We start from the raw sequence: 27,633 nt of genomic DNA on the forward strand, positions 1-27,633 counted from the left end.
CTAAGTATGCTGCAAATTAAAGGGACAAGAGTCCACTAAATCAATCAAATCAATCAAAGTGAGTAAATCAAACTCAACACAAACAACCTGAGCGACCCCCAAACAAACCCTGCCAGCCAGACCCCCCGGATCACACGACGAAATCACAAATTACCATACCAAATAAATACAATGGTCTTAATGAAAGTGTGGAATGGAACACCATTATCTAACAGGTCCTTGGTTTTGGGTTTCAGGTTTCAGTGGGGGTTTTTCTCGCTGGATGTTTTAGGATGGGTCATGTGTTTTCTCTTTCTTCTTCTTTTTTCTTGGGTCTTTGTGTGGATTGTGTGTTCATGGGCGTGTTGGTGCCCTGGTGTGTGATTGGTTCGTATGTGGTAGTATGATTGGTTGGTTGGTGCATGACGTCGCCTTTGGATCCATTTTAGGCGTGTGTGTCCTTCCGCCCGGGCACACCGCCCTCCAGCCGACCTCTCCGTTTGTGTTTCGTCGGGGGTCAGGTTCCTGAAGAAGGGCTCCTCCCGAAACCAGCGTGGTTGAACCTTTTTCTCCTGGCGCGGTTTTGTGTTTATCAGTTTGTGAGATGGTTTTCAGATAAGTATTGTATTTATTTGGTATTTTTTGGTATGGCAATTTGTGATTTCGTCGTGTGATTCGGGGGGTCTGGCTGGCAGGGTTTGTTTGTGGGTCGCCCAGGTTGTTTGTGTTGAGTTTGATTTACTCACTTTGATTGATTGATTTGATTGATTTAGTGGACTCTTGTCCCTTTAATTTGCAGCACACTTAGGGTGCTCGATGATGGTGTGGGGGTGGAGGCTTACCGCCTTGACCCAGAAGTGAAGTGTCGGAGCTGCGCTCCTATCACTGATGGTTCACACTGAGAGCACCCTTCACTCTTTATCTACACCATATTTATTATATGTTGGTTAGTAAGTTGTGAGCCATTTTTGGTGCCCTGAGCGTCCCCCATACAAACCTTGATGTGACTAAGTTGCCTTTTTGTGTTATCTCTATAGTAGGATTTTTGGCAATATCTGGAGTGTATTGTTGTGGTACTTTGGAGGAAGGGCAGGAGAGGGGAGAGATGATATAGACATTTAAATAGCTATGGTAGTATAAATGCGCATGAATTGAGTCTTTCATTTGAAAGGAAGCTCTGGATGAAGATAAGAGATGACAGGCTCAGGAGAAATCTAAAGAAATACTTTTTTAACAGAAAGGGTGATAGATGCGTGGAATAGTCTCCTGGAAGAGGTGGTGGAGACAGACTGTGTCTGAATTCAAGAAAGCGTGGGATGGGCACGTGGGATCTCTTAAACAGAGTGAGAGATAATGGTTATTGCAGATGGGCAGACTGGATGGGCCATTTGGTCTTTATTTACCATCATGTTTCTATGAGATTGTTTTTTGTTTTGTTTAACCTGGTAATCAGTGAGAGAGATTCAAGATGGCGATGAGAGCGGACGCCTGAGAGTGAGGCTCCCTCTCTTGTTCTCGGCCGGCGTTGCTATTTCCATTGAATTAGCAGTTCTCTTACCTCAACATGGGTAAGAGAAAAGGAGCCCTCCGCGGCAACCCTCCAGCGGCGGTAGCGGCACCGCGTCTGGTGCAGAGCACAATTGAGGAGGCTTTGGCCCGATCGGGCGAATCAGCGGTGGCTACTTCAGGGGTGAGCCCGAATTCGTCGGGCGAACTCAGCCAGCAGCTTCGGGCGATGTTAAGCCCGGAATAGAGGCATCCACCCCCACAACCTGGAAGCAGTGCAGTACTGGGAGTTCCTGATGCATCATGGACCCGGGAGGAGTCTTTGATCCTCAGTGAAGGAGGGCTGGTAACTCCAAGTTCATCTGGAGCCGAAGAAGAAGCTGCAGTACACCGACAGCTTACCCACACTGCAGGAGAGGAGAGAGGAGCTTCGGGAGGAAGTAAGATCACTTTTGGGGTGTTGGAGAAGCCTAAGGTAATTGATATGGAGGCTTTATGGCAGGCTATTTCAGTTATGGACGCTAACCTCAAAATGTCTTTTTCCACTTTAAATACTGACTATGGGACTATCCACTCTAAAGTGGAGCAACAGGGTTTGGCCCTTAAAGATTTAAATGAGAAAATAGAAAAACAGGAGTCAAGAATTTGTGGAATGGAAACATTGGACTTGGAATTAGTAAAAGAAAGAACATTTATTGCTAGAAAAATGGAAAGTTTCGAGAACCAATTAAGGAAAAATAACTTGAGACTCCTAAATTTTCCAAAAAGTCCCTTAATTTCACCAATGGAGATGGCAAGAAAGTATTTCAAGGAAATTTTGCTTATTCCTATTGAAAGTTTGCCACCTATTGTTAGAGCTAATTATTTTCAAATCAAGAGACCTGTGGAAGTTTCCACTCCTAATGAGATTCAAGGGACCAACAATGAAAATATGAACTTAACAACTTTTCTGGAAAACTCCTTGGAGGTTATAACGGAAAGGAAAACCCTGTTAATAACTCTCGCTTTGGAAAGTGATAGAGAATATATATTGCGTTTGTATTTTCGTCATATCAATGATCAGTTTTTAGGTTCTAATGTTCGAATATTTCCTGACATGTCTTTAAGATCCCAGAGGCGTAGGAAAGAATTCTTGGCATTAAGGCCAAGAGTCCTTGCCTTGGGGGCAAATTTTCTATTGAAATTTCCTGTAAAATGTTTTGTCTCCTATCAGAATAAGAATTACTTGTTTTTTGAACCTAAACAACTAGTAGGATTTATAGAATCCAAAGAGCAAGTAGTGCCTATGACTGAGAATGTATAACCTGCCATGAATGGCTGTAGCACCGCAGATAATTGCCGCTTTCTAGGTTGGATAAGATTGTTTCTATTGTTAATTTTCTTTGCTAAGAATCTCTTTTAAAAGATTGTGGACTAAATATATTGAAAGTATAAATGAATAACCAAAACACTGATTTAAGTGGAATTGGTTTATAAGTTTTCTTTTTAATAACTTATGTTAATCTGAAATACAAGTAATGTATTGCTTGTTTGTATTGATAAAATTGAATAAACAAATAATAATAAAAAAAAAAACCTGGTAATCAGTGAAGGGACCAAGGGAGTGCTGCTGGCACTGACTTGTGCTACTACAGCACAAAACTATAATGAGATTTAGGATTTATTTCACTAGAAGGCAGGGGAGGCAGAGCTACACCACCGGCCACAAGTGAATTGGTGGGCATGTTCTAGTTTCAGAGCTCCAGGCAGGTTATGTCAGTAACCAACTTATGTAGGTAGATCAGGAAACAGCGGTGCACTCTTTTTTGTGTATAGATCTAGCCAGAGACACGTGTATTCAATGGCTGATCAGCCAGGTATGGGAAGCCTGGAAAGGATAATAGATATGCTGGAATGGGAGAAATTGGCACCTGGAGCTGAATCCATGCTTAGGAACAGCTGCAAACAAGGCAGGCAAGGGGGCTGATGCAGCAGGACAGAAGCAAGAACAGAGCAGACCAGTTAAAAAAAAAATAAAGGGAGAGGAAGGGAGAGAGCTGCACTAGGTTGATAGGGCCAGTACAGATTTCATATGACTGAGCTGATCCACTAGTGTATTAATACTTGATTTGGTACCTTACACTTGACTGGCTGTGAGACTAGGTGGGCTTGAACCAAGAATGGATGGCCCTGTACTCATCCAGGTCCACCCATAGCGATGCCTCTGTTCTGGATAGGCAGGAACTAAGTTTTATAGCAGTGGTCTAGAACTCAAACCCTTTGCAGGGCCACATTTTAGATTTGTAGGTACTTGGAGGGCCTCAGAAAAAATAGTTAATGTCTTATTAAAGAAATGACAATTTTGTATGAGGTAAAACTCTTTATCTTTATAAATCTTTCATTTAAGCTAAGTTTTAATAATAATATTGTAATTTATAGCTAAAGAGACATATGATCGAGAAACTGTTTTATTTTACTTTTGTGATTATGATAAACATACCGAGGGCCTCAAAATAGTAACTGGCGGGCGGGCCGCATGTGGTTCCCGGGCTGCAAGTTTGAGACCACTGTTTTATAGGGTGCTTCTGAAAACTTGAGTAGGCTACTCAGTATGCAGGAATTTCCTAGCAAGCAGGCAAAGTTCTCAGTGCTAAGCTGCTTCTACTACTAATCATTTCTATAGCGCTATTAGATGTATGCAGTACTGTACACATTATATACAGGTACTTTCTCTGTCCCTAGTGGGTTCACAATCTAAGCTCTTGTACCTGGGACCAGTGGCATAGCGAGGGTGAGAGGTGCCCGCCCCCACTCCTTCCCCATCCCACCCCTGCCACGCACATGCACACCTTCCCTATCTCATACCTCTTTTAACTTCCCCGGCACGAGCAGGATTACCAACTTGCTGTCGGCGGTGTCTCTCCCTCTCACGTCACTTCCTAGGCATGTGACCCAGAAGAGACATCAGAGGGTGAGCCGATGCTGGTGCGAGCAGCAGGTTGGAGTTGCTGCTTGCGCCAGCGAAGAGATAGAGATATGGTGGGGGTAAGTGAAGGCGCGTGCGCAGCAGCGGGGAAAGGAACAGGGGGCAGAGAGGAGGAGGGGTGCCAGCGCCTTTACCAAGACGGTTCCCAGGGCCGACTGTCTTCCCCTCCGCGCCGCCCTCCTTACTACGCCACTGCCTGGGGCAATGGAGGATTAAGTGACTTGCCCATTGTCAGAAGGATCTGCAGTGGGAATCAAAACTAGTTTGCCAGGATTAAAACCCACAGCACTAATCATTAGGCTACTCTCCCTCCACATTACTTGCTAAGTTTTCATTTTTGTTTCAGGGTTCCTGCTACATATTTATATACCTAATAAGTAGGGGGGAGATAATTTCAACAGATCTTTTCATGCTAGTACATAGCTGTACACTCTGTGGAAAATCTTTGCTTTCAGTACTGTGATGAGTATATGTGCAAACTTGATAGTGCATTGATCGCTGCTGGAGAATTGGCCGGAAAATCGGCCAACAGCGATCAAGTCGCTGTTTTTAGTCCATCTAGCTCTTAATTCATTTGTGACTGACTTTCAAGGGCTGTTCCCACTTCATTCCCACCTCTACTGCCACCTCAAGATCATTGCAGATGTGGAAGCATGACTTAGGCCTGGATGCACTAAAGACACCAACTGGATTGCTGTTGGCCGATTCTCTGTCCGATTGTGAACTAGCGAGCGATGCGTTACCAAGTTTGCATGCAAACCTGACAGATCAATCGCACAGTAAGCAATTGACACATGGGCAGAGCTCTAACTGCAGTGACAGGGGAAGCAGCTTCCTGTCACTGCTGTTAGGGCTTCTTTTCTTTTAATGGCACAGATGTTGTGTGTGTGTTAAACACGCACAGTCTGCCCCATAAAAAAAGTCCCAACCACATTGATGGTCCTCCCCAATGAAATACCCCCAAAGAACCAGCACCGCAACCCCCCCACCCCCTCCATGGCAGCGAAAATGGCAAGAGGGATACCCACTCCTTCCTGCCTGGCCGAATACCCCCGCGCCATGCCCCTTCCCTGTCCTGGACCCCCTGCGCCACTGACCTCCCTCTTCCTCCCCCCCCAAGAAAAGGCAGGAGGGATGCCCATTCCCCTCCTGCCACCGGATGCTCCCCCGAACCCCACTGTGCCTTTGGTAGACATTGGGAACTGGAGGAAACACAGTCCCTCCAGTTTCAAGGCCATCCTGTCTTAGGTCTAGACCAGTCAGTTTTTTCCGATAGGTAAAACCCCTGGTTTTGGGATTTTTTTCCCCCTTAGCCAAGCAAAGTTAGTGGATCAATTGCTTGGCTACTTTTCTTGGGGTTTTAGCTAATTTTCATGGCTGGATCAGAAAATGGATGATTGAGGGGAAAAAAACATGTGGTGAGTCATTTTGTACATCGGGTCGGTAAAAGCGTTATCCCAGGATAAGCAGGCATGATATTCTCACATGTGGGTGACGTCATCTACGGAGCCCCAGCGCGGACAGCTTTTCAAGCAAACTTGATTGAAGTTTCAAGTTTGCTATGCTGCACCACGCATGTGCATGCCTTCTTGTCCTCTAGAGGGCGCATCCCCACCTCGTGGTCCTCAGTTCAGTTTTTTCCGCGGAGCCAGAAGCCCTGTGGAAATTGTGCTCTCTTTTTTGTGCCTTCTGACACTGCGTCTGAGTCGTTTTTCTCGGTCGCTGTGCTTGTTTTCTTTATTATTTTATTCGTGTGTTTGTTTATCATCGAAAAAAACCCCAAAAAACCCCCACAGATTTTCGTTCGGCTCCGGGGGCTCCCGGTAGCCGCGGCCGCGGGACCTCCTTCCGTTCCCGGCCGTTTTTCGGTTTCATGTCCCGTCCTTTGATGGGCTTTAAAAAGTGCACCCGGTGCGATCGGCTACTCTCTCTCACCGATCCCCACCGGTGGTGCTTACTTTGCCTGGGTCCCGAGCACCCCACCGATTCCTGTCCCAGGTGCTCAACTTTTCAGCCTAGAGCTCTCCGCCGCCGTCGTGCCAGAATGGCGGAGCTCTTTGCTGTCGACTCCGGCTTTGGCCCCGGCCTTGACCTCGGCCTCGCCGAGGCATTCTGCTTCCTCGAAGCTGGCGTCCTCAACCTCGAAGTCGACAGGGGGTAAGTCCTCTCTTCCTTCCTCAGCTCCGACTTCGAAGAAGCCATGCTCGGGATCCTCGACGGGGGTGGGTGGGTCGTCCTCGGCCCCGCCCCGAGCGTCGAAGTCGGGTGCCCCGAGGGAATACTCGAGACCGAGGTCGCCCTCAAGGGAGCACCCGCCGGCCCCGGATCTACCGGCCATGATGGGGGTCCCGGTGTTTCAGGACTTGCTCTGTGCCCTCATTGCCTCGGAGCTGTCCGGCGCCTTAGCGCACCTGCAGCCGGCTTCAGCCCCAAGTGCCCCGGCTTCGGCGGCCTCGGTCTCGGTGCCCTCGACTTCGGCCCCCAGGGTGGCTCCGGCCTCGACCCCGACCTTGCCCTCGACCTCGGTCGACCAACCGGATCGGAGTGTGCGGCCTCGGGACAAGGTGCGGAGAGTTCGGAGGATCTCTTCCACCTCTTCCTCGTCGAGGTCCTCCCGGGGCTCCTCGCCCTCGGGTCGGCCTCGGGCGAAGCACCGGCCAAGGAAGCCCAAGCGTTTCCGCGGGTCTCCTCAGAGGCGCAGTCGCTCCTCGCCGACCGGGGCTGAGACGCTACGTGTCTCGGAGCTCCGCCTCGATAATCCGAGGCTTTTCCGCTCCTCCGAGGTTGAGCGTTCGAGGGATTCTTCACCGAGTCGGAAGGGGCGTGCCTCGGTGTCCCATACCCTGGGGACTTCCCGCAGGGGTTCCTCGGGGCGTGGGCGGTCCCCGACCCCGTCGAGGTCGCTTGGTGCGGCTTCTTGGGGTTCGGGGTCTGGCACGGGTAAGGAACCTCGTTACTCCCGTGAGGCTTCCCCTTCCTTCTTGGCGACGAGGATTTCTCGATCTCCCTCTCCGCCTTCGAAGCCCTCCTCCTTTTCGAGATTTGTGCTTGATATGGGGAGGGCTTTGGACCTTGATCTGGCGTCAGGTTCGCATTACACGAAGGAATTTTTGGAGGAGTAGGATTTGCCCTCTCCCCCTAGAGAGACTCCTCGGCTGCCTCTCAACAAGGTTCTCCACCAGACCTTCCTGAGGAACTTGGACTCCCCTCTTACAGTCACAGCAGTTCCATCAAAGATGGAGTCTAAGTATCGCACAGTCCCTTGCAAGGGCTTCGATAAAGCGCAGCTGTCCCACCAGTCGTTGCTGGTGGAGTCGATGTTGAAGAAGTCCCAGCCGTCTAGGGTCTCTGCGGCGGTTCCCCCCGGGCGGGAGGGTCGGACCCTGGACAAGTTTGGTCGTCGCCTCTATTCCAACTCCATGATGGCTGCCAGGGTTCTTAATTACGCATTCACCTTCTCATCCTATTTAAGGCAGATGGTGAAGGCGTTGCCCAGGTATTATGGGGTCCTGCCGGATTCCCATAAGGGGGATTTTGGTACCTTTATGGCCAATTTGTCCCAGCTGCGTCTCTACCTTTTTCACGCAGTTTACGACGCGTTTGAGTTGGCCTCTCGTGTATCCGCCTTTGCGGTGGCGATGCGCCGTCTCGCGTGGCTTCGTACCCTGGATATAGACCCGAACTTGCAAGAACGTCTGGCCAATCTTCCACGTGTGGGCTCCGAGTTGTTCGATGAGTCCTTGGAGGCGGCGACCAAACGCTTGTCGGAACATGAGCGCTCTATCGCCTCATTGGTCCGTCCTAAACTCCGGGCCCCGCTGCAGAAGCCGTTTAGACCTCCTCCGCGGCAATACCCGCAGAAGTCTACGCCGGCTTTCTCGAGGCCTCTGCCCCGGCGTCCCCCTCAGCAGGGCAGAGCGTCCCAACCAAAGCCTCAGGCGCAAGGGGCGTCTAAGCCGACTCCGTCTTTTTGACGTGATGCGCGGTTGGGGGCAGGCCCCCTCCGCACTGTCGAAGGATCCCCTTCATATCGGGGGTCGATTGCAGGCCTTTCTTCCAGCCTGGGCCGAGATCACGTCGGACGCTTGGGTGCTCCGGATCATCTCCGAGGGTTACTCGCTAAACTTCTTAGCCTTGCCGCCAGAACATCCGCCGGGGGCTTCTCTTGGCTGTCGAGACCAGCTTCCTCTTCTCCTGTCAGAAGCCAGGTCCTTGTTGAGTCTCCGGGCGGTGGAGCCAGTGCCCCCCGACCAAAGGGGACGGGGGTTTTACTCCCGTTACTTTTTGGTCCCGAAGAAGACAGGGGACTTGCGCCCCATTCTGGACCTCCGGAGGCTCAACAAGTTCCTTGTCCGGGAGAAGTTCCGTATGTTGTCCCTTCCAGTCCTGTACCCTCTGTTGGAATCGGGGGACTGGATGTGCTCACTGGACCTGAAGGAGGCATATACTCATGTTCCGGTGCATCCCGCCTTCCGCAAGTTCCTCAGGTTTCAGGTGGGGGGGTTGCACCTCCAGTATCGGGTCCTCCCCTTTGGGCTGGCTTCGTCCCCTCGAGTCTTCACGAAGTGTATGGTGGTGGTCGCGGCAGCCCTGAGATCTCGGGGGCTGCAGGTCTTCCCCTACCTGGATGATTGGTTGATCAAGGCGTCCTCCAAGGAAGGGGTTATTTCAGCGACCCGTCAGACTATCATCTTCCTTCAACGTCTGGGGTTCGAAGTGAACTTCCCCAAGTCTCAGTTGTGCCCGGCTCAATCCCTTCAGTTTATCGGGGCCGTGCTGGACACGGTTCGCCTTCGTTCGTTCCTCCCCCCGCCACGGATGGAGGCCCTGCTTCGCTTAAGTCGACAGGTTTCGCTGCTACCCTCAGTTTCGGCGCAGCGCCTGATGGTACTGCTGGGCCACATGGCGTCAACGGTCCATGTCACTCCGTTCGCCCGTTTGCACCTGAGGCTTCCTCAGTGGACCTTGGCCTCCCAGTGGCGTCAGGATCGGGACCCTGTCTCCTCCCCTATAACTGTGACTCCTTCCTTGAGACGCTCGCTCCGTTGGTGGACCAACTCTTCCAATCTTTCCGGGGGTTTGCTCTTTCTCGTTCCTCCGCATCGCAAGGTCCTGACCACGGACTCTTCGGAGTATGCGTGGGGAGCTCATCTGGACGGTCTACGGACTCAGGGTCTATGGTCGGCAGAGGACCGGAGTTGTCACATCAATGTTTTAGAATTTCGTGCCATTTTCCTGGCTGCTCGAGCGTTCTGCCACCTGCTGCACGATCAGGTAGTTCTCGTGCAGACGGACAACCAGGTGGCCATGTATTATGTGAACAAACAAGGGGGAACGGGCTTTTGGGCTCTGTGCCGGGAAGCCCTGCGCCTTTGGGAATAGGCGGTCTCCCAGAACATCTTCCTGCGGCCGGTTTACATTCAGGGAGAGAAGAATTGTCTGGCCGACAAACTCAGTCGTCTTCTCCAGCCACACGAGTGGTCGCTAAACTCCCGAGTTCTGCGCGAGGTCTTCGACCGCTGGGGGACTCCTCAGGTGGATCTGTTTGCCTCCCCGGAGACTCACAAACTGCCCCTCTATTGTTCTCGGATGTATGCACCGGACCGTCTCGAGGCAGATGCCTTTCTTCTCGACTGGAGGGGGAGGTTCCTTTATGTGTTTCCTCCTTTTCCTCTGATCTTGAGGATGCTGGTTCATCTCAAGTCATCCAGAGCCACGATGATTCTCATTGCGCCTCGTTGGCCTCGTCAGCACTGGTTCTCCCTGCTCCTTCAACTCAGTGTCAGGGAGCCTCTGCTTCTGCCTGTTTTTCCCTCTCTGCTGTCTCAGAGTCGGGGTTCGCTGTTGCATCCCATTCTTCAGTCTTTACATCTGACGGCTTGGTTCCTTTCCCCATGACTTCACAGGTTTCTCAGTCTGTGAGGGAGGTTCTGGAAGCCTCGCGCAAGGTCTCGACTAGGCTTTGTTACTCTCAGAAGTGGACCAGATTTTCTTCCTGGTGTTCCTCGAACCATCTGGATCCGAGTTCGGTTCCGGTGTCTTCGGTTCTGGAATATTTGTTGCATTTGTCCAGGTCTGGGCTGAAGACGACTTCCATTAGGGTGCATCTCAGTGCGATTGCTGCTTTCCATCGGCATCTCGAGGGTCGGTCTCTCTCTCTTCATCCTCTGGTGGTTCGTTTCATGAGGGGTCTAGTGAATGTTAATCCTCCTTTGAAACCTCCTCCTGTAGTTTGGGATCTTAATGTGGTTTTGGCTCAACTGATGAAACCTCCTTTCGAGCCTATTGATAAATCTCATCTTAAGTTTCTCACTTGGAAGGTGATCTTTTTGCTTGCGCTCACGTCCGCTCGGCGGATTAGCGAACTGCATGCTTTGGTTGCGGACCCGCCCTTTACTGTGTTCCATCATGACAAGGTGGTTCTTCGCACCCATCCTAAATTTTTACCTAAGGTTGTGTCTGATTTCCTCCTCAATCAGTCCATTGTTCTTCCGGTGTTTTTTCCGAAGCCCCACTCTCACCCGGGAGAGGCGGCACTTCATACGCTTGACTGTAAGAGGGCATTGGCTTTTTATCTTCAACGCACCGAGTCTCATCGGAAGGTTCCTCAATTATTTTTGTCCTTTGATCCTAATCGATTGGGACGTCCTGTTTCCAAGCGCACCTTGTCCAACTGGTTGGCTGCTTGTATTTCCTTTTGCTACGCTCAGGCTGGTCTCGAGTTGCATGGTCGGGTCACGGGACATAAGGTCCGAGCGATGGCAGCTTCTGTTGCTTTCCTCCGGTCTACTCCGGTGGAGGACATCTGCAAGGCTGCCACTTGGTCTTCGGTTCATACTTTCACCGCCCACTACTGTCTGGATACGTTGTCCAGAAGCGACGGCCGGTTTGGCCAGTCGGTTTTGCGTAACCTGTTTTCCTAAATTGCCATCCTCCCACCTGCCCTTTTTTGGTTGGCTTGGAGGTCACCCACATGTGAGAATATCATGCCTGCTTGTCCTGGGATAAAGCACAGTTACTTACCGTAACAGGTGTTATCCAGGGACAGCAGGCATATATTCTCACAACCCGCCCTCCTCCCCGGGGATGGCTTCTTTGCTGGCTATGGAACTGAGGACCACGAGGTGGGGATGCGCCCTCTAGAGGACAAGAAGGCATGCACATGCGTGGTGCAGCATAGCAAACTTGAAACTTCAATCAAGTTTGCTTGAAAAGCTGTCCGCGCTGGGGCTCCGTAGATGACGTCACCCACATGTGAGAATATATGCCTGCTGTCCCTGGATAACACCTGTTACGGTAAGTAACTGTGCTATCGTCACTAAAGCTGTGAAAAAAGGTTTAGTGACGATCACTGACTTTAGTGCATCTAGCCCTTAGTCTGAACATCCAAGCAGGTTCCAGGTGGCATTGCAATAAGCTGTTTTCAAAGCTGTAAAGAAAGTGGAGGAAGATGACAGAGCTGATATAGCAGCCATGGTGGTTGGGGGCCTTAGGGAGGGGAACAACTAATTTGTCACTAATTCTATACTTTTGATGGGTTCGCACAAAAGGCAAGCACACTACTTTGACTACAGAACACTGAGCTTTGGTGTTTTTTTCCCTTTGTTATGTTAGTCACTCATGAGTATGTTTATCTCTTTCTATCTGTAGATTAAAGCCGCAGAAGAAAAAGCTGCTGTTGAAGAGGAAAAGCGCAGACAGCAGGTATGCTGTACAGAAATGAAGTAATTCTCTTGATGCCCGTATTATAGCATGAGCCATCCACTAAGTAATTTTATGGTGCATAATTTGAGGCTGGGATACTGATTTCTCATTTGAAGATAAGTAAATCTGATGGTTTTTACTTGCCTCACTCTCATTCCTGCTGCCCATAGGCATCTAGCCATGAGGAACTTATGGGGCTGCCACATAAGTGTGATCATTTTTATTGTCAGATCTTAAAGGGGGTATGGTTGCCCAGAACCACCCTTGGCTAGTCTAGAGCAATAGAGTGTTAAAGCATGTCTATATGTCTGTTAAAGAAATAACTTCAATTTAAGACTGCTTAAATTTCAGTTTTTGCACTTCAAGAATGTTTTTGGTAAAGGGGCATTTACTTTATTTTTGTATGGACTGATGATTATATTTATGGTATGCACATTGGTTCTCTACAATTATGCAATCCATATATGAAGGTCCAGTTTTTCAATGCTAAATTTATTTTATTTATTTAGATTTAGCTTATGTGTTTATAGTAAAATCTATCTTTCTGCATGAAAAATCACAATTTTTAAAGGAGCTGCTTTTTCTGTTTTTGTGAGCTCTGAATTAGGTCTTTGTGATTTCTATTTCAATATTTTGGTTAAGTATATTCACTAAATAGTGGGAGAGATTTGATTAGATGCATTTATCTGGACATTTCTGACTTATTAAAGCCTGAACTTCTCCAAAACAAGTTGCTTCTAATAACTAATTCATGATTTATAGCTCTCTCTCTAAGGAGACTTAAGAAGATTAACTAAATCAACTTCTGAGATCGCCATACCTGTGTTAAGTGCTCTGTCCATTGCAAATTTAGAATATGTGTCGAGGGCTTCAAGGAGACAGGGTATTTTATTTTTGAAGGTGGGATCCACTTAAACCAGCAACCAACTTCACCTACCATCACACAAGCCCACTAGTATCCCACCAAAAGCACACACACAGTGCACACACACTTGTAGGATTTGACTATGTGAAACTCCTACATTACAATGTGGAGTTGAATTTTCAGGTTGTGAAGATAAGACTGGACATCAGTGGAAGGTATATTTTCCAGAGTGTTAAGTTACCCTTTTATCTATCAGGTCTATGTAGTGAAGCAGAGCCAGTCCTCTCACCAGGTAGACTGGGTGTCCATCTAGGATGGCAGAATTTGGGGGAGTGGACGGTGTGGGCCAGACACACACACAAAAGCCACCTTCCTGCAGGAACTGGTGCTTCTGATCTCCCCCACTTCTGTCCCTGAGCTTCAAGCACTCAGTGATTCCTGCCTTGTACCTACCTACCCCCCCTCCCAAGTCAGACTTCTGTTGGAGAGGAGAAAGATACAGCAGTGCTTCTGCGCAGACCTGTGCTTATAGGGCCCTTATAATACTCAATCTTCTATAAGTTCAGGACCAGTGTAGGAAGAGGTTGGAGGAGGCGGCAGTAATGTAGAGAAGGGGATATCAGATCCTAGCCAGGTAGGGAAAGGGGAGATGCTGTCCATGGAGAGGTGAAGTTGAGATACTGTACCTACTTGGAGGTGTGCAAATGGTTGAAGTTCACCTGAAGTATCCAGTACCCTTGAACAAGAGAAATTTTAACTTCGGGGGAGGGAGGGAGATTTAGAAATGTGTAGCCAGTCTGGTCACTCTAATATTTTCAAGAAGTTATCAGCATTCTCTGGCCATTGATGTCTCCATGGCTATGTGACTGAGCTTCAGGCTTTCAAAAGAATATGTGACAAATGCACTGATAACCATGTTTGATTGATAAGTTCTCAAGGCAACCGATCCTAGTTTGCATGCATTGCCTCTGTGGGATACCAATGTACCATATATACTTGAATATAAACCGGGATTTTGGGGCCAAAAAATTGGTACCCAAAATGGGAGTCCCAGTTTATATTTAGGTCAATGCCCCCTCCCAGAATTTTTTTTATTTTTTTTTATTTTTTATATTCTTTATTCATTTTCATATTTTACATGAAGTGTACAAATTTTGAATTACAACTAGAGAATACACAATATCACTTTTATATCTATTACATAATATTCTAAACATATTTTTATCCCCTCCCCCATCCCCCACCCTTCAAGTACTTTCCAGTCACCTTATACATATTTTATACCATATTATAACATGTTGTGTAAAATTATTTTCATTACCCCCCTCCATATGTGCCATAAAGAAGACATCGAAAAGAAGAAGATAAATCCTACTATTCATTCACTACAATATTTTGTTAATGGCCCCCATATTTTTATAAATTTAGGATATGTCCCTCTTTGTATTGCTATTGCTCTTTCCATTTTGAATATATGACAAATTGTATTCCACCAAAATGTATAATTAAGGTTTCTATGATTCTTCCAATTATTGGTTATATGCTGAATGGCCACCCCTGTCATGACTAATAAAAGCTTGTTATTTTCTGGTGAAATTTGACTTTTTTTCCTCATCATCATTCCAAATAACACTGTATCATATGATATTGCTATATGATTTTCCATCAATTTATTAATTTGTGGCCAAATTGCATTCCAAAAACTTTTAATGTAGGGACAATGATACAGTAAATGATCCAATGTCCCAGGTTCCAGATTACAGTGCCAGCATTTATTGGACTTAGAACTATCTAATTTTTGCAAACGTGTAGGGGTCCAGAATGCTCTATGTAATAAAAAGAACCAAGTTTGTCTCATAGATGCTGACACTGTACATCTCATTCTCCAAGACCAAATTAGTGGCCATTGAGATGCAGTAATTTGATGCTTAATCTCAATGCGCCAAATGTCTCTTAGACCATTTTTTGGTTTTTTATTCAAATATCCAGATATTAATTTATACCACAATGCGGCTTGATGCCCTAGGAAGTCTGCTTGGAAACATAAGAACTCTAAACTATATTAATTGTTCAATGTTTTCCATTCAGGGAACCCAACCTGAATGGCCTGCTTCAATTGCAACCATTTAAAACTTTGTGTTTTACTAAGACCAAATCTATGTTGCAATTGTGAAAATTCCAGCAGTTTACCTTCTGAAATAACATCATTTAGAGATCGAATGCCTGCAATTATCCAGTTCTTCCAAAGGATTTGAGCTCCGCCAATTTTGATCTTGGAGTTTATCCATAAAGACTGATTAGTTGACTTGTTTATTGGGATAGGTGTTAATTTACTAATAAACCTCAACGTTTTCCAAGTATCCATTAATATCCTATTTTCTCTGTATCTTCTAGGCATGTTGATACTTGGAAGATGAACTAAATTTAGGGGAAACATAAGGCGCCATTCCAAATACAACCAATCCGGTGCATTATCTATAAGTTCTGGGAGGATCCAATACATACCCTGACGTAAAATATAGGCTTGATGGTACCTATAAAAATTTGGAAAATTTACCCCTCCCTCCTTAATTGATTTTTGCAAAGTTACTAAAGCTATTCTAGGTATTTTACCAAGCCAAAGAAATTTCGTTAATATGCTATTAAGCTTTTTATAAAAGGACCCCTGAAAATAAATAGGTATCATACTCATTTGTTAACAAACTACAGGCAACATCATCATTTTAATAGTTTGAACTCTCCCCCACCAAGAAATATGTAATGGGTTCCATTGCTCGCACAATTCCGTAACTCTTTTTAATACAAATTTTTCATTTTCTTTTACAGTATCTTCAATTGTATTTTTAACTTGAATGCCAAGATATTTAAATCCTTCTTCCTTCCACATGAACGGAAAATCATCAAATAGTCCTTTTACACAGTGAACATTTAAGGGTATAATTTCCGATTTACTCCAGTTAATTTTATAACCTGAAAATTTACCAAACATATCAATTAATTCTAATAGGCCTCTTGATGTATAGATTTTTGAGATAAGATAGAATTTTTTAAAAAAATTTTTTACTATTATATTTTCTCTCTAAATGTTAGAGCTCTCTTTGTTGTAATCCACACTGAATCTACTGGAGATAATGCAGAATATAAGACAATTTTAGCATAGAATAGCATTTCTTCTGGCCTAAAATTTAATTTCCTCCAAATTCCAGAATAAGAAGAACATATACAGATTTGTACCTGAATAAATTTGTTCTGTGGAAGATAGCACACAGATTTTGTCTTCTCTATAAATTTAAAAGACTTTAGGCAAGTTTTACAAGTTTTAGGTCAGATAGTCTGAGTAAACTTTGGGCAATATAGCTACTATACACAGATATGTATGCCTGAAATTTTGTAAGGAAATTACACTATAGTTCCAGTGTGCTGCTTTGCTCAGTTTTGTCCACATTCATGCATGAGAAATGATCCAGATAGCTGTTCAGGAAAAGCAGTATTAAGAAAACCATGGAACGCACATGGTTCTGTTATAGTAAAAGCGTGGAGGGGCATAAAAAAGAAAAGGTCTAAATCCCCTTTTGGCCCAAGGCCCCAGGCGCCCAAATTAGGCAGCAGGGAAATGTCCATTATCGAGAGAAACGTCCAAAATATGGTGTAGGTTTTTTTTTCTAGAATGGCCTATCTCTATGTTCAGGAATTTAATTGTCCAGACCACCACTACGTCTACCTTTAAGCCTTATTCTCGGGGAAAAAAAAAATCGCCCAAGTCCCAAAGGCTCAAAATAAGACCTTCTTATACAATCCCTCTGGAGGCTTAACTAGCGGGGTAGTGCATCTATTCCAGCCTTGGCTGCAGAACTTAACCCCCCCCTCCCCGCCAACTTCGCCGGCAGGAGAGATGCCCAATCTCTCCTGCCAGCACTCCTGAAACTCACCCTCCCCCCCCACAAATTTTCGCTGTCAGAAAAGATACCCAGTCTCTCTTGCCAGCACCCGTGACTCCCCCTCCCAAATGATCGCAGCAGGAGAGATGCCCAATCTCTCCTGACACCTGCAAACCCCCGGCACCTGTAAACCCCCCCCTAAATGATTGCATCAGGAGAGATCCCGCCCTGAAAGTTTGCCCCCACCATGACCCTTCTAACCTACCTGGATCCCCCACCTAGATCTCCTAACCTGGTTTAGTTGGCCGGCCAGATGACTCCTGCCTGTGTCCAGCATGCCATCCCACCTTTGTTGGAATAGCAGGCCTGCCCCTTCCTGGAGCATCTTGGGATGCACCAGGAAGGGGCCTAAGGGCCTGATTGGCCCAGGCACTTAAGGCCCCTCCTGTAGGAAGTGCCTTAGGCACCTGGGCCAACCGGAATCCTAGGCCTATGTCCCATTGAATTCTGAGATGCACTTGGAGTGGGCTAATATTTCGATTGGCCAGATCCCCTTAAGTGCCTGGGCCAATCAGGCACTTAGGCCACTCTCCAGTGCATCCCATGCCCGCCATTTTTTCTGTAATCAATATTGACCACATGCAAAATCTATGAAAATATTCAAGCAATACAAGGTTAACAAATTTCAGTGGTGATTAGTATAAGAACCATATGGCTTGATCTAAGTAAGCAAGCTTTTTTTTTTTCCTCTTATAGATAACAGAATTGGAAGCAAGTCATAATGAATCGGTCCAATAGTGTCACCACAGTTGTTGAAGTTTTGCTTTTTGTACTGGTATAAGTTGATATTGACAATTTAATTTGATTCCTTGAAATCTTTTTTTCAGGCTGAGCTGGATGCTTTTGAAAATAGACTTCGAGGTCGCCGAAAGAAGAACAGAAGAAAGGATTATGTAGAAGCTGAACAGTCTTTATGGGAGAAATACAAGCCTTACATCCTGATGCCTGTGTTTGGTGTTGCTCTTGCTGTGTTTGTATTGTATATCACTCATTCTTGAGATGAAATTTGATAGTTTTGGTATAAATATATACTGTTGATGTCAAACATCTGTTTCTCTTTTGAACAATGAGTGCTATTCTCAATATTCATGGCAGCTTATTCTCCAGGCTAATCAATACCACCATCAAAGGTAGAGAAGCAAGTGCTCCATGCAAAAAACAATGCAAACCACAAAGTGTGCGCTCAAGGAAAAGTAATACAAATTAAAAAAAAAATAACTACCAAGTATTGAGTAAAGATATTTTATTAATAAAAAATGATCGTATAACCAGACATAGCCTCATTTCACCAGAAATGGCTGCATCAGTGGTATATATGTCCGATAATCATGTATCCTTGCTGTATCATAAAAAATGAATATTTAATAAGTTTGGCAGTAATGCTAAGTGGTGTTCTCAGTGGCTTATGACAAATTAAACAGTGGACATTCCATTCTAAGGAAGTTATTACATATTCATATTTTCTGATACAGCAAAGCTGTATGAGACTTCCCAACCCCTGATGCAGCCATTCCTGGCGAAACATAACCATGTTGGATTATAAGATCACTTTTTTAAATTGTATTAGTATTTTACGAAGGCCTTGGGTAGTTGCTTTTATTTTGTAATTTTTAATACTTTTTCACTGATTGTTTACTTTGTGTTGTGTCTGGCGAGTTAATATGCTACTGTGGCTAAATAATGAGGCCCAAATTAATTGGGACCAGTTTTAATTAGAAAGACTTTTTTTATTGGTGATGTCAACTTCTGTTTGGTACCAGCAGTAGCAGTCAGACCAGTGATATTAATGATCCTTCCCGCCAATGTTTGAAGTGCTTTATGAGTCTGCTTCTCTTCTTCAATCTGTGTGGAAGGGGTGTGTGTAGTTGTAGCAACAATCTTATATAAGAATTTATTTTTAGTAGAATTCAGTTTTGCATGGGTCAAAAGCTTCTCATCAAGTGGTGTGCTGCTTGCTTCTAACTTGGGCAATAAGTTGTCTTAAATTATGGGCATGGAACGCTCCTTTAATCATTAGTCTTTATATAATAGAACATAGTGTAGTTTGTAAAATAGTTCTTAAAAATGAAAAGGAATGTTTATTGAAAGAACCACATTCACTAAAAAGTAATCATATGCTTTGTAGATAGCATTATGTACATATACCATCCAGCTGTATTCAAGGCATACATTCATTTTCATCTCTGTACATGTCATGACACAGCTTTTATCTTTTCATTGTTATAGTTGTCTATGATACAAGTATGTGTCTAAATAAGCAAGATTCAGAGGATAGATACTGAAAGGAAATATAAAGAAAATCAGGGTTGATATCTTAAGATAAAATGGCTCATTGCATGTTAGTCAAAGTATGGCATAAAATTCTGGAAATAAAAATAGTATATAGTTATTTGCTAGTTGCATCAAAATCCACATGCAAAGAATCTATTTTGATTGTGCCCTCCAGATGTGTTTTGTCATCATCCCAGTATAGATTTGCTGTTAAGTGATTAAAACTTTATTTAGTGTAGCATTTAATGTAGTTGTAAAATATTCATTGTGTTGATTATAAAATTCATCCTGAGAGAATACATTCACACATCTTATAAAAAGTATTATGGGTTAATCTTATACATTTACTTTTAACAGTATTAACCCTACCTTTTATGTTTATTTTCTGGAGGGAGAGGACTGGAATATAATGAATGTAGAATGTCTTAATGCATTATATAATGTTTATAATGATGATCTTGATGTCAAATAACAAAAATCTAATATTACTATATACTTTTGAGTAATATAATTCTATAGCAAAGACATAGGATTCTGTACCATAGCTGTTCCTTCTCCTTAGTCGCAAGCTTTTCTGAAGGGTGTCACACAAAACTGTAAGCTCCTCCCCTTTAGCACTAGAGAACAGCTCCCTATTCAGATTTTCCTTCTGACAGTGAAGTCCTGGAAGGCTTTCCAGTTATAGTGCACCAAGGAGCAGGTGGAACCTGAGAGGGCTCCCATCCCAGTGATTTTAGCATTCCTGCAAGCTAGTCTAGAAAAGGACCTAGAGGTTTCATTCCTCAAGATGCAAGTAGCCGGCCTCTCGTACTTTAGGGCTTGGAGAAGTATGCAGTCACTGGCCTTTCATCCAGACATCGCTCAGTTTTTGAGGGGGGCACTCAGTTTGCATCCTCCACTGCATAGGCTCTTCCCGTCTGGGAACCTTAATGTTGTTCTGAAGGGCCTATCTCGGACTCCATATGAGCCCCTACCAGATGCACTTGGATCTTACAGTTAAGACTGAATTTTTAGTTGCCATAGTCTTGATGAGGCAGATCTCAGGGTTACAGGCCCTCTCCTGTAGAGAACCCTTCCTCTGGTTTACAGAATCTGGTGTTTCTTTGTGGATGGTTCCTTCCATTTTACTGAAGGTGGTTTCTGCCTTCCATATCAATCAGGAGATTTGCTTACCTACTTTTCACACTATGGGTTCGGTGAAACAGGATAGAATTTTGTGGAGGCTGGATGTGCTTAAAGCCCTACTTCACCATCTGGAGAGGACTAATGAATCCCGGCTCTCCAACTTCCTTTTTCTGCTGGTTGGCCAATTGAGACGAGGCAAGCCAGCTTCCAAGGATTAGATTTCCAGAAGGATTCGCATGACAATTTCCTCTTCCTACCTTGCCTGTGGTAAATGGCCCCTATCTCAATTGCAGCACATCTGACTAGAAGTGTGGCTGCTTCCTGGGCAGAGTCCTGGGCAGTTTCATCTGATGAACTTTGTAGAGCAGGTACTTGGTATACTCTTCAAACCTTTATGAGATTCTACAGAATGAATATGGCGACTCGAGAGGATGCCACTTTTGGGTCCTCGGTACTGCGTCTGGCACTGCTTTGGTATGTCAGCTAAGATACAGAATCCTATATGTTCGCTACAGAATGAAAGATTAGGTTCTTATCTTGCTAATCTTATTTCTGATAGAGGGCATAGGATTCTGTATGGCCTGCCCTGTGTAGACTTTTGATTCGCTTGATTCCTTCCTTTGATTTAGCAGAGACACACTACAGGAACATGAGGACTCCTATTCCCTTTCTTCTTTTGGGTTCTTTTATGGCTCCTACTAGTTAAACTTAGCAGGTTGGTTCCTAGCTACTCATGTGCATAATTTATTGCTCTATGTTAATTTATTAATTATTATTAATTATAGTTCTTTTCTTATAAGTTACAGCGCAGAACAGAATATGGTTTGTCCCTGGGGAAGTTCTCTGTGCCCCTCCTTCTCCTGTTTTAGTGGAGTTTTGTCACTAACTGAAGAGGGAGCTGTTCTCCAGTGCTAAAGGGGAGGAGTTAGAAGTTTTGAGTGACACCCTTCTACAAAGTTCATGACTAAGGGGAAGGAACAGCTATGGTACAGAATCCTATATCTTCTATTAGAAAGAAGAACCTACTCTTTCATGCCTAGGTAATAGAAAAAAAGTCATTACAGTCAGAAAATTAATCTTCAGCATTTGTTTCTGATTTGCATAATTAATGCATCTCCTATGTGGTATAAAAATCTGTTGATATTTCAATCATGACATTTATTATCAAATTGCAAAGGGATATTAGAAATTGGTTCTCTTCTCTAAGGAAAACAATAATTGGATGTTATCAGCATGCATATGAAATTACACTTCCCAGCTTCTGAATCAAATTAAGAAGTGGGAGCAGTGCTGATCCTGGAGGAACCCCTTGGAGGGGGTAGAGAATGTCCAATCCTTAGTTCTATTTTTCCCACTAAAACTCCTTTAACCAGGCATGAGTTTGACTGCATGTCCCTGTTTTCCAGGGCTGGGTTGTAACGAAGTAAAAATACTACATTGTGCCACTGTAATTTTTTTTGTGTGTACTTTTGCCTGTAATGAGTTACAAATGGGACATGATATTTTATACTTATAACTAATTACTTTCCTTGTGTACTTTCCTACTTTGTAAGAAAGTACTCATTTTAAAAAGTTGTTTCCAAAACAAAAGTATTGTACACATGAACTTGGAAGTATACCAAAACAGGAAATCGATGCAATAGGGAGTGGCAACCATGCACATAGAGGCCAAGGCCCCATGATAAGCAGTAGTGGTGGGGGTGAGAATGGCAAATGAGGATCAAATTCAGTACACCAAAGAAAATAAGAACATAAAGAATAGCCTTATTGGGTCAGACCAATGGTCCATCAAGCCCAGGAGCCTGTTCCCACAGTGGCCAATCCAGGTCCCTAGCATGATCCTGCTAATTCCTATAATCTTGACAACAAATCATGTTCAACTGCATCAAAGGCTGCTGAGGGTTGGGGTCAGGATTAGAAGCAAACTGACTCCTACTCACACAATACTTTGTGGATAAAAAGGAAGCTGGAAAATATGTACATAATATTTGACAGCCAGATAACATAAAGGAATAGCTAGATGGGGTGGAACAATGCTGCACAGTAGTATAACACTTTCTGTCATTTATAAATGCAGCTACTCTATCTCTGCAAACACAGACTGTTAAAGTAAATTTAAAATCCAGAACAAAAATGAATTGAATAAATAACTTTACACTCCTCCCTCAATATTCGCGAGGGTTAGGGGCAGAGCCGGCCAGCACATATTGAAAATTCATGAATAACTTTTAGGCCGACATCTGACCCACCCCACCTCCCTCTCGCCTACCATGTGCAAATCACTCATCCAAAATGGCTGCCGTGAGTTCCCATACTCTCTTGAGACTATGAGGGGAACTCACGGCAGCCGTTTTGGATGAGTTCCCATACTCTCTTGAGACTATGAGGGGAACTCACGGCAGCCATTTTGGATGAGTGATCTGCACGGGGCAGGAGCGTAGGAAGATTGCTCCTGTCCCGAAAGACTGCTAGACCACAAGGTAAGGTCTGGGGAGGTGGGGGTGATTAGGAAATCGTGAATAATCCAAATTGCGAGTCCTAAAACCGTGAATCGGGAAGGGGAAGTGTAATTGATTTAATGATAATTTGTGCAGCAGAGGTAAAAGATGGATATAATACCCTTTGGGGGTTTTTTCCTCAACAATATTGAAAACAAAACTTCCATACTAGCCAATTTTGCTTGTGTGTGTGTGTACATACACACACAATATAGTACATGCAGACTGGGCCATTTGGCCTTTATATGTCATCATGTTTCTATGTAAATTGAAAACAACAATAATGATAATACTGCAAACATATGTAGCTTACATTTTTGAAGGACTTTTGGCCTGATACAGTACAGCAGTTCTTATGAGTTAAACTTAAACATGCTGTGCACCACAAAAATCCAGCCTCCCTCCAACAACAGGTAGGGCATTTCTTCTTGGATGTCACCATACAAAATAAATTCTGATTCTCATGTCATCTGAGCAATAGTAACATAAATCTTGCAACTACCAGGCACATTATGAAGTACAAAACCTGAAAAAAAAATCCCAACTCAACATATATGTGGAAAACTTGTCATAAACCATAGCATTAATTCCTGTGATTCAAACAACTACTCAGTATGGGATGTCAGGCAATATTCTTGCAATTTGACATTTCAGCTTCCTTTGACTCCGTGGATCATCACCTATCAACAAAACTTTCAGAAATTGGTATAACTGGAACAGTGCTGAAATGGTTCTCTGATTTCCTACAAAACAGAGAATACATCGTTAAAAAGAATGAAGAGATCTCCAAACCCTTGGGTGCCTCAAGGTTCTCCACTTTCCCCCATCCTGTTTAACCTTTTCATGAGTTCCCTCGGAAACATAAAATTCGATGATGAAAGCATAATGTCCTACGCAGATGGCATTCTGCTCCTCATCCCCACAAACAACAACCAATCAGATGTCACCAACAAAGTATCAACCAATATTGAAAGAATCCAAAATAAAGCAACAATCAACAAGCTAAAACTAAACCAAACCAAAATCTTATTCTTACAGACAGCACTGACAAGCATCACTCTCCGAACGGGCCACACCCTCGCAGTCGATAAAACCTCTAAAATCTTAGGCTGCATTCTTGACTCCACACTAACCATGGAAGCCCAAATGTCTAATATTCGGAAAAAGTCCCTCTTCACCATGAGGCAACTAACATCAACATTGCTTTGCTCTGATTGTATAGTCAATGATCCTAACACAGCTGGACCACTGTAACTCTGCCTACATGGGTATCAACAGCGCACTGACCCACAAAATGCAACTCATACAAAACACAGCTGTAAGACTAATTTTCAACCTGAAAAAATACAACTCGATATCAGCTTTCATCAGGCAACTACACTGGCTACCCATCCCATCACAAATAAAATTTAAAACTTCATGTATCATATACCAAATGATTCACGGAAACTCAGCAGCTCCACTCATTCAACTCTTCTCAAAAGTATAGTCTACCTCCCACAGAACCCTTAACAGGATACTACTGAACCTCAATTCAACAAAGAATCTCCAATACAAGCGAATCATTCACTCCATGCTCACCTTCCTTGGAGTGAAAACCTGGAATGACCTCACTGAAACTACCAGAACTACACCACATTCCGGGAAAAACTGAAAACCCGCCTCTTTGACACTGAAACTTCTCAGATCTTCCCTTGCCCCATGTTTCCCCTTTTCTCCTTACCTACTCTCTTCACTCCTCTCTCTTCTCTTTGTAAATCACCTTGAGCCTACTTTGGTATATGTGACGCAGAAATAGAAGATTAGATTAGTAGTTCAAATCTTATACTGGGCCCTAGAACACCAATACACCTACTGTTGGTCAAGCAGAATAAGTGGGACTTCTATAGATCTCACTACAAACTACATGCAAATACAATATTGCACCTTGGTCACAGGCAAAACACAGTCACATAGGAGCCAGCTCTGTGGATCCAGTGGGTGCTGAGCATCTCTAATATTGAGCAAGCTCTTTTGTTATATCCAGGGAAGTGCTATTTTTATTATCGTCATCCCCAATCACTTTGTGCCCAGACAGACTCTCACCAAATGCAGGTCACAAATTATAAATAAAAATATGAAAACAAAAATTTAACTGGTAACCTCAAGAATTCACAACTTGGTATGTACTACAACAAATTCATTTTTTCTTGTACTAAACACAAAACAAAGATGTGTGATGGGCATGTCCCCAAATTAACATATTCCATGTTCTCTATTTCCAGTTGATAAACAGTTATCATATTGGTCCCCATGAGTTTCTTTTCTGCTTTCCCATCTGTCTTCCCTATTTCTAGTGACTGCCTTCCATTCATCCTTTCTCTTAGCTTCCCCTGGCTTCCTCTATTGCCTCACACCTGTCTCTGGCACATTGAACCTTCTCCTTTTGCACTTTTCACTTACCTATCTATATTTCTCTCTTTAGAGTCCCTAGTTTTCTCATTTCTACTAGTACTCTTTCTCCAATCTCCTATTGTGTTCTGTCACCCCCATTACCATATTTTTGCCCTCTGTACTCAACATCTTTCATCTTCACAACCCCCATGGCCTTTCCCACATTTCCATCATGTTAAGTATATCCCATCCCTCCACCTTTGCAACTCAGCATCTCTTCTCTCCACCTGACCAACAGAGGTAAGAATGTCTTCGGACACAGGCTAGCCCGCCTACTTCGAAGGGCTTTAAACTAGGTAAGTCGGGGGTGGGTACCCACTTTTACACCAGAGCAGTAAGTAACAATCCTGATGGGGCGAACCAAAACTCCGCTACTAAGTCTAAGGTAAGTACCCTTATTGCAAAAGAATCACTAGGTGACACTTTAATTCAAATGGATGGCTCACTACAGGAGCTTAGTAAACAGAAAGAGTGGAGAGCTATGTATGTTAACGCACACAGCCTAGGGAATAAATTTCTAGAACTAGAAACAGAAATGGTTAATGCAGACCTGGACGTAGTAGCAATATCCGAAACATGGTTCACAGACTCTCATGGGTGGGATATAACTATACCAGGATACAACCTGCTTCGACAAGACAGAGAGGGTAAGTTGGGAGGAGGGGTAGCACTTTACATCAAAGAGAACATCAAGACAACCAGGATCACGGATGTCAAGTACACTGGGGAATCCATCTGGGTAAACCTGGCCAGAGGCAGAGAAAAATGCCTGTATCTTGGTGTGGTGTACAGACCTCCAAGGCAATCGGAGGACAAGGACGCAGAATTAATTGAAGACATTGAGAATATCACCTTACGGGGGGATGTCGTTCTGTTAGGAGACTTCAACATGCCTGATGTGGACTGGAACACACTCTCAGCGACAACTTGTGATAGCAGGAGGATATTAACGTCCATGAAGGGAGTAAGGCTCAAACAAATGGTACTAGAGCCCACTAGGGCCCAGGCCATCCTGGACCTGGTACTTACAAATGGGGAAAGCGTCTCGGAGGTCTCGGTGGGAGAAAAGCTAGCCACCAGTGACCATAACATGGTATGGTTTAACCTTAAGAAAGGCTTCCCTAGGTCACAAACAAAAACAAGAGTACTCAATTTCCGAGGCACTGACTTCGCACGCATGGGAGATTTCGTCCATCAGACGCTGCAGGTTCATGAAGTAACTGATAATGTGGAAACTATGTGGTCAACCTTGAAATCGACCCTTCATGAGGCAACTCAATGCTACATAAAATCGGTAACCAAACAGCAAAGAAAAAAGAAACCCCAATGGTTCACTGATGAGGTCTCGTACCTCGTCAAAGAGAAGAAAAGAGCATTTCTCGTATACAAATGCTCGGGGGAAAAAGAAGCAAACATTGTATACAGGGCAAAGTCTGCAGCGGTCAAAACCAGTCAGGGAAGCCAAACTTCGAATGGAAGAAAATCTAGCGAAAAACATTAAGAAAGGGAACAAATCCTTCTTCAGGTACATTAGCGACAGGAAAAAGAACGCAAACGGGGTAGTACGCCTTAGAACGCCAGAAGGGAACTATGTGGAAACAGATTCCGATAAGGCCAAACTGCTGAATGATTACTTCTGTTCAGTCTTCACCTGCGAAGCACCAGGACACGGGCCACGGCTTGAAGCAAAGCAAAGCATGGAAGACCCATTTCAGAATTTTGATTTCACACCAGAAGATGTTTACAGAGAACTGTCGAGACTCAAGGTGAACAAAGCCATGGGACCGGACAATTTGCATCCAAGAGTGCTCAGAGAGCTATGCGATGTTTTGGCGGAACCGTTAGCCATGCTCTTCAATCTCTCCCTAAGTACGGGGAGAGTCCCCCTGGACTGGAAAACTGCCAATGTTGTTCCTCTGCACAAAAAGGGTTGCAGAGCGGAGGCTGCGAATTACAGACCAGTAAGTCTCACATCAATAGTGTGTAAACTCATGGAAATTCTACTTAAAGGCAAATTAGACACGATATTGGATGAGGGAAATCTGAGGGATCCCTGTCAACATGGATTCACTAGGGGCAGGTCATGCCAATCCAATCTCATCAGCTTCTTTGACTGGGTGACAGGAAAACTAGACTCGGGAGAGTCTCTGGACATAGTGTACTTGGATTTCAGTAAAGCTTTTGACAGTGTCCCGCACCGTAGACTATTAAACAAGATGAAATCAATGGGGTTGGGTGAGAAACTAACTGCATGGGTCAATGATTGGCTGAGTGGAAGACTTCAGAGGGTGGTGGTCAACGGCACCCTCTCTGAGACATCGAAGGTGACTAGCGGAGTGCCGCAGGGAT

At 44.5% G+C, this 27,633-nt stretch overlaps 1 protein-coding gene across 1 annotated transcript in view; it reads left to right on the top strand.

Annotated features, from left to right (window-relative positions):
- NFXL1 (nuclear transcription factor, X-box binding like 1) overlaps positions 1-19,520 on the top strand; it is a 171,261-nt gene extending 151,741 nt beyond the window's left edge. The window contains exons 22-23 of the mRNA XM_033946064.1: positions 12,101-12,154; positions 17,785-19,520. Coding sequence (XP_033801955.1) covers positions 12,101-12,154; positions 17,785-17,955 — 225 coding nt within the window. The 3' untranslated portion in view covers positions 17,956-19,520. The remainder of the gene's footprint in view (positions 1-12,100; positions 12,155-17,784) is intronic.
- The last annotated feature ends 8,113 nt before the right edge of the window (positions 19,521-27,633 follow it).

The sequence above is a fragment of the Geotrypetes seraphini genome, chromosome 1, assembly GCF_902459505.1.
Source record: "Geotrypetes seraphini chromosome 1, aGeoSer1.1, whole genome shotgun sequence".
NCBI lineage: Eukaryota > Metazoa > Chordata > Amphibia > Gymnophiona > Dermophiidae > Geotrypetes > Geotrypetes seraphini.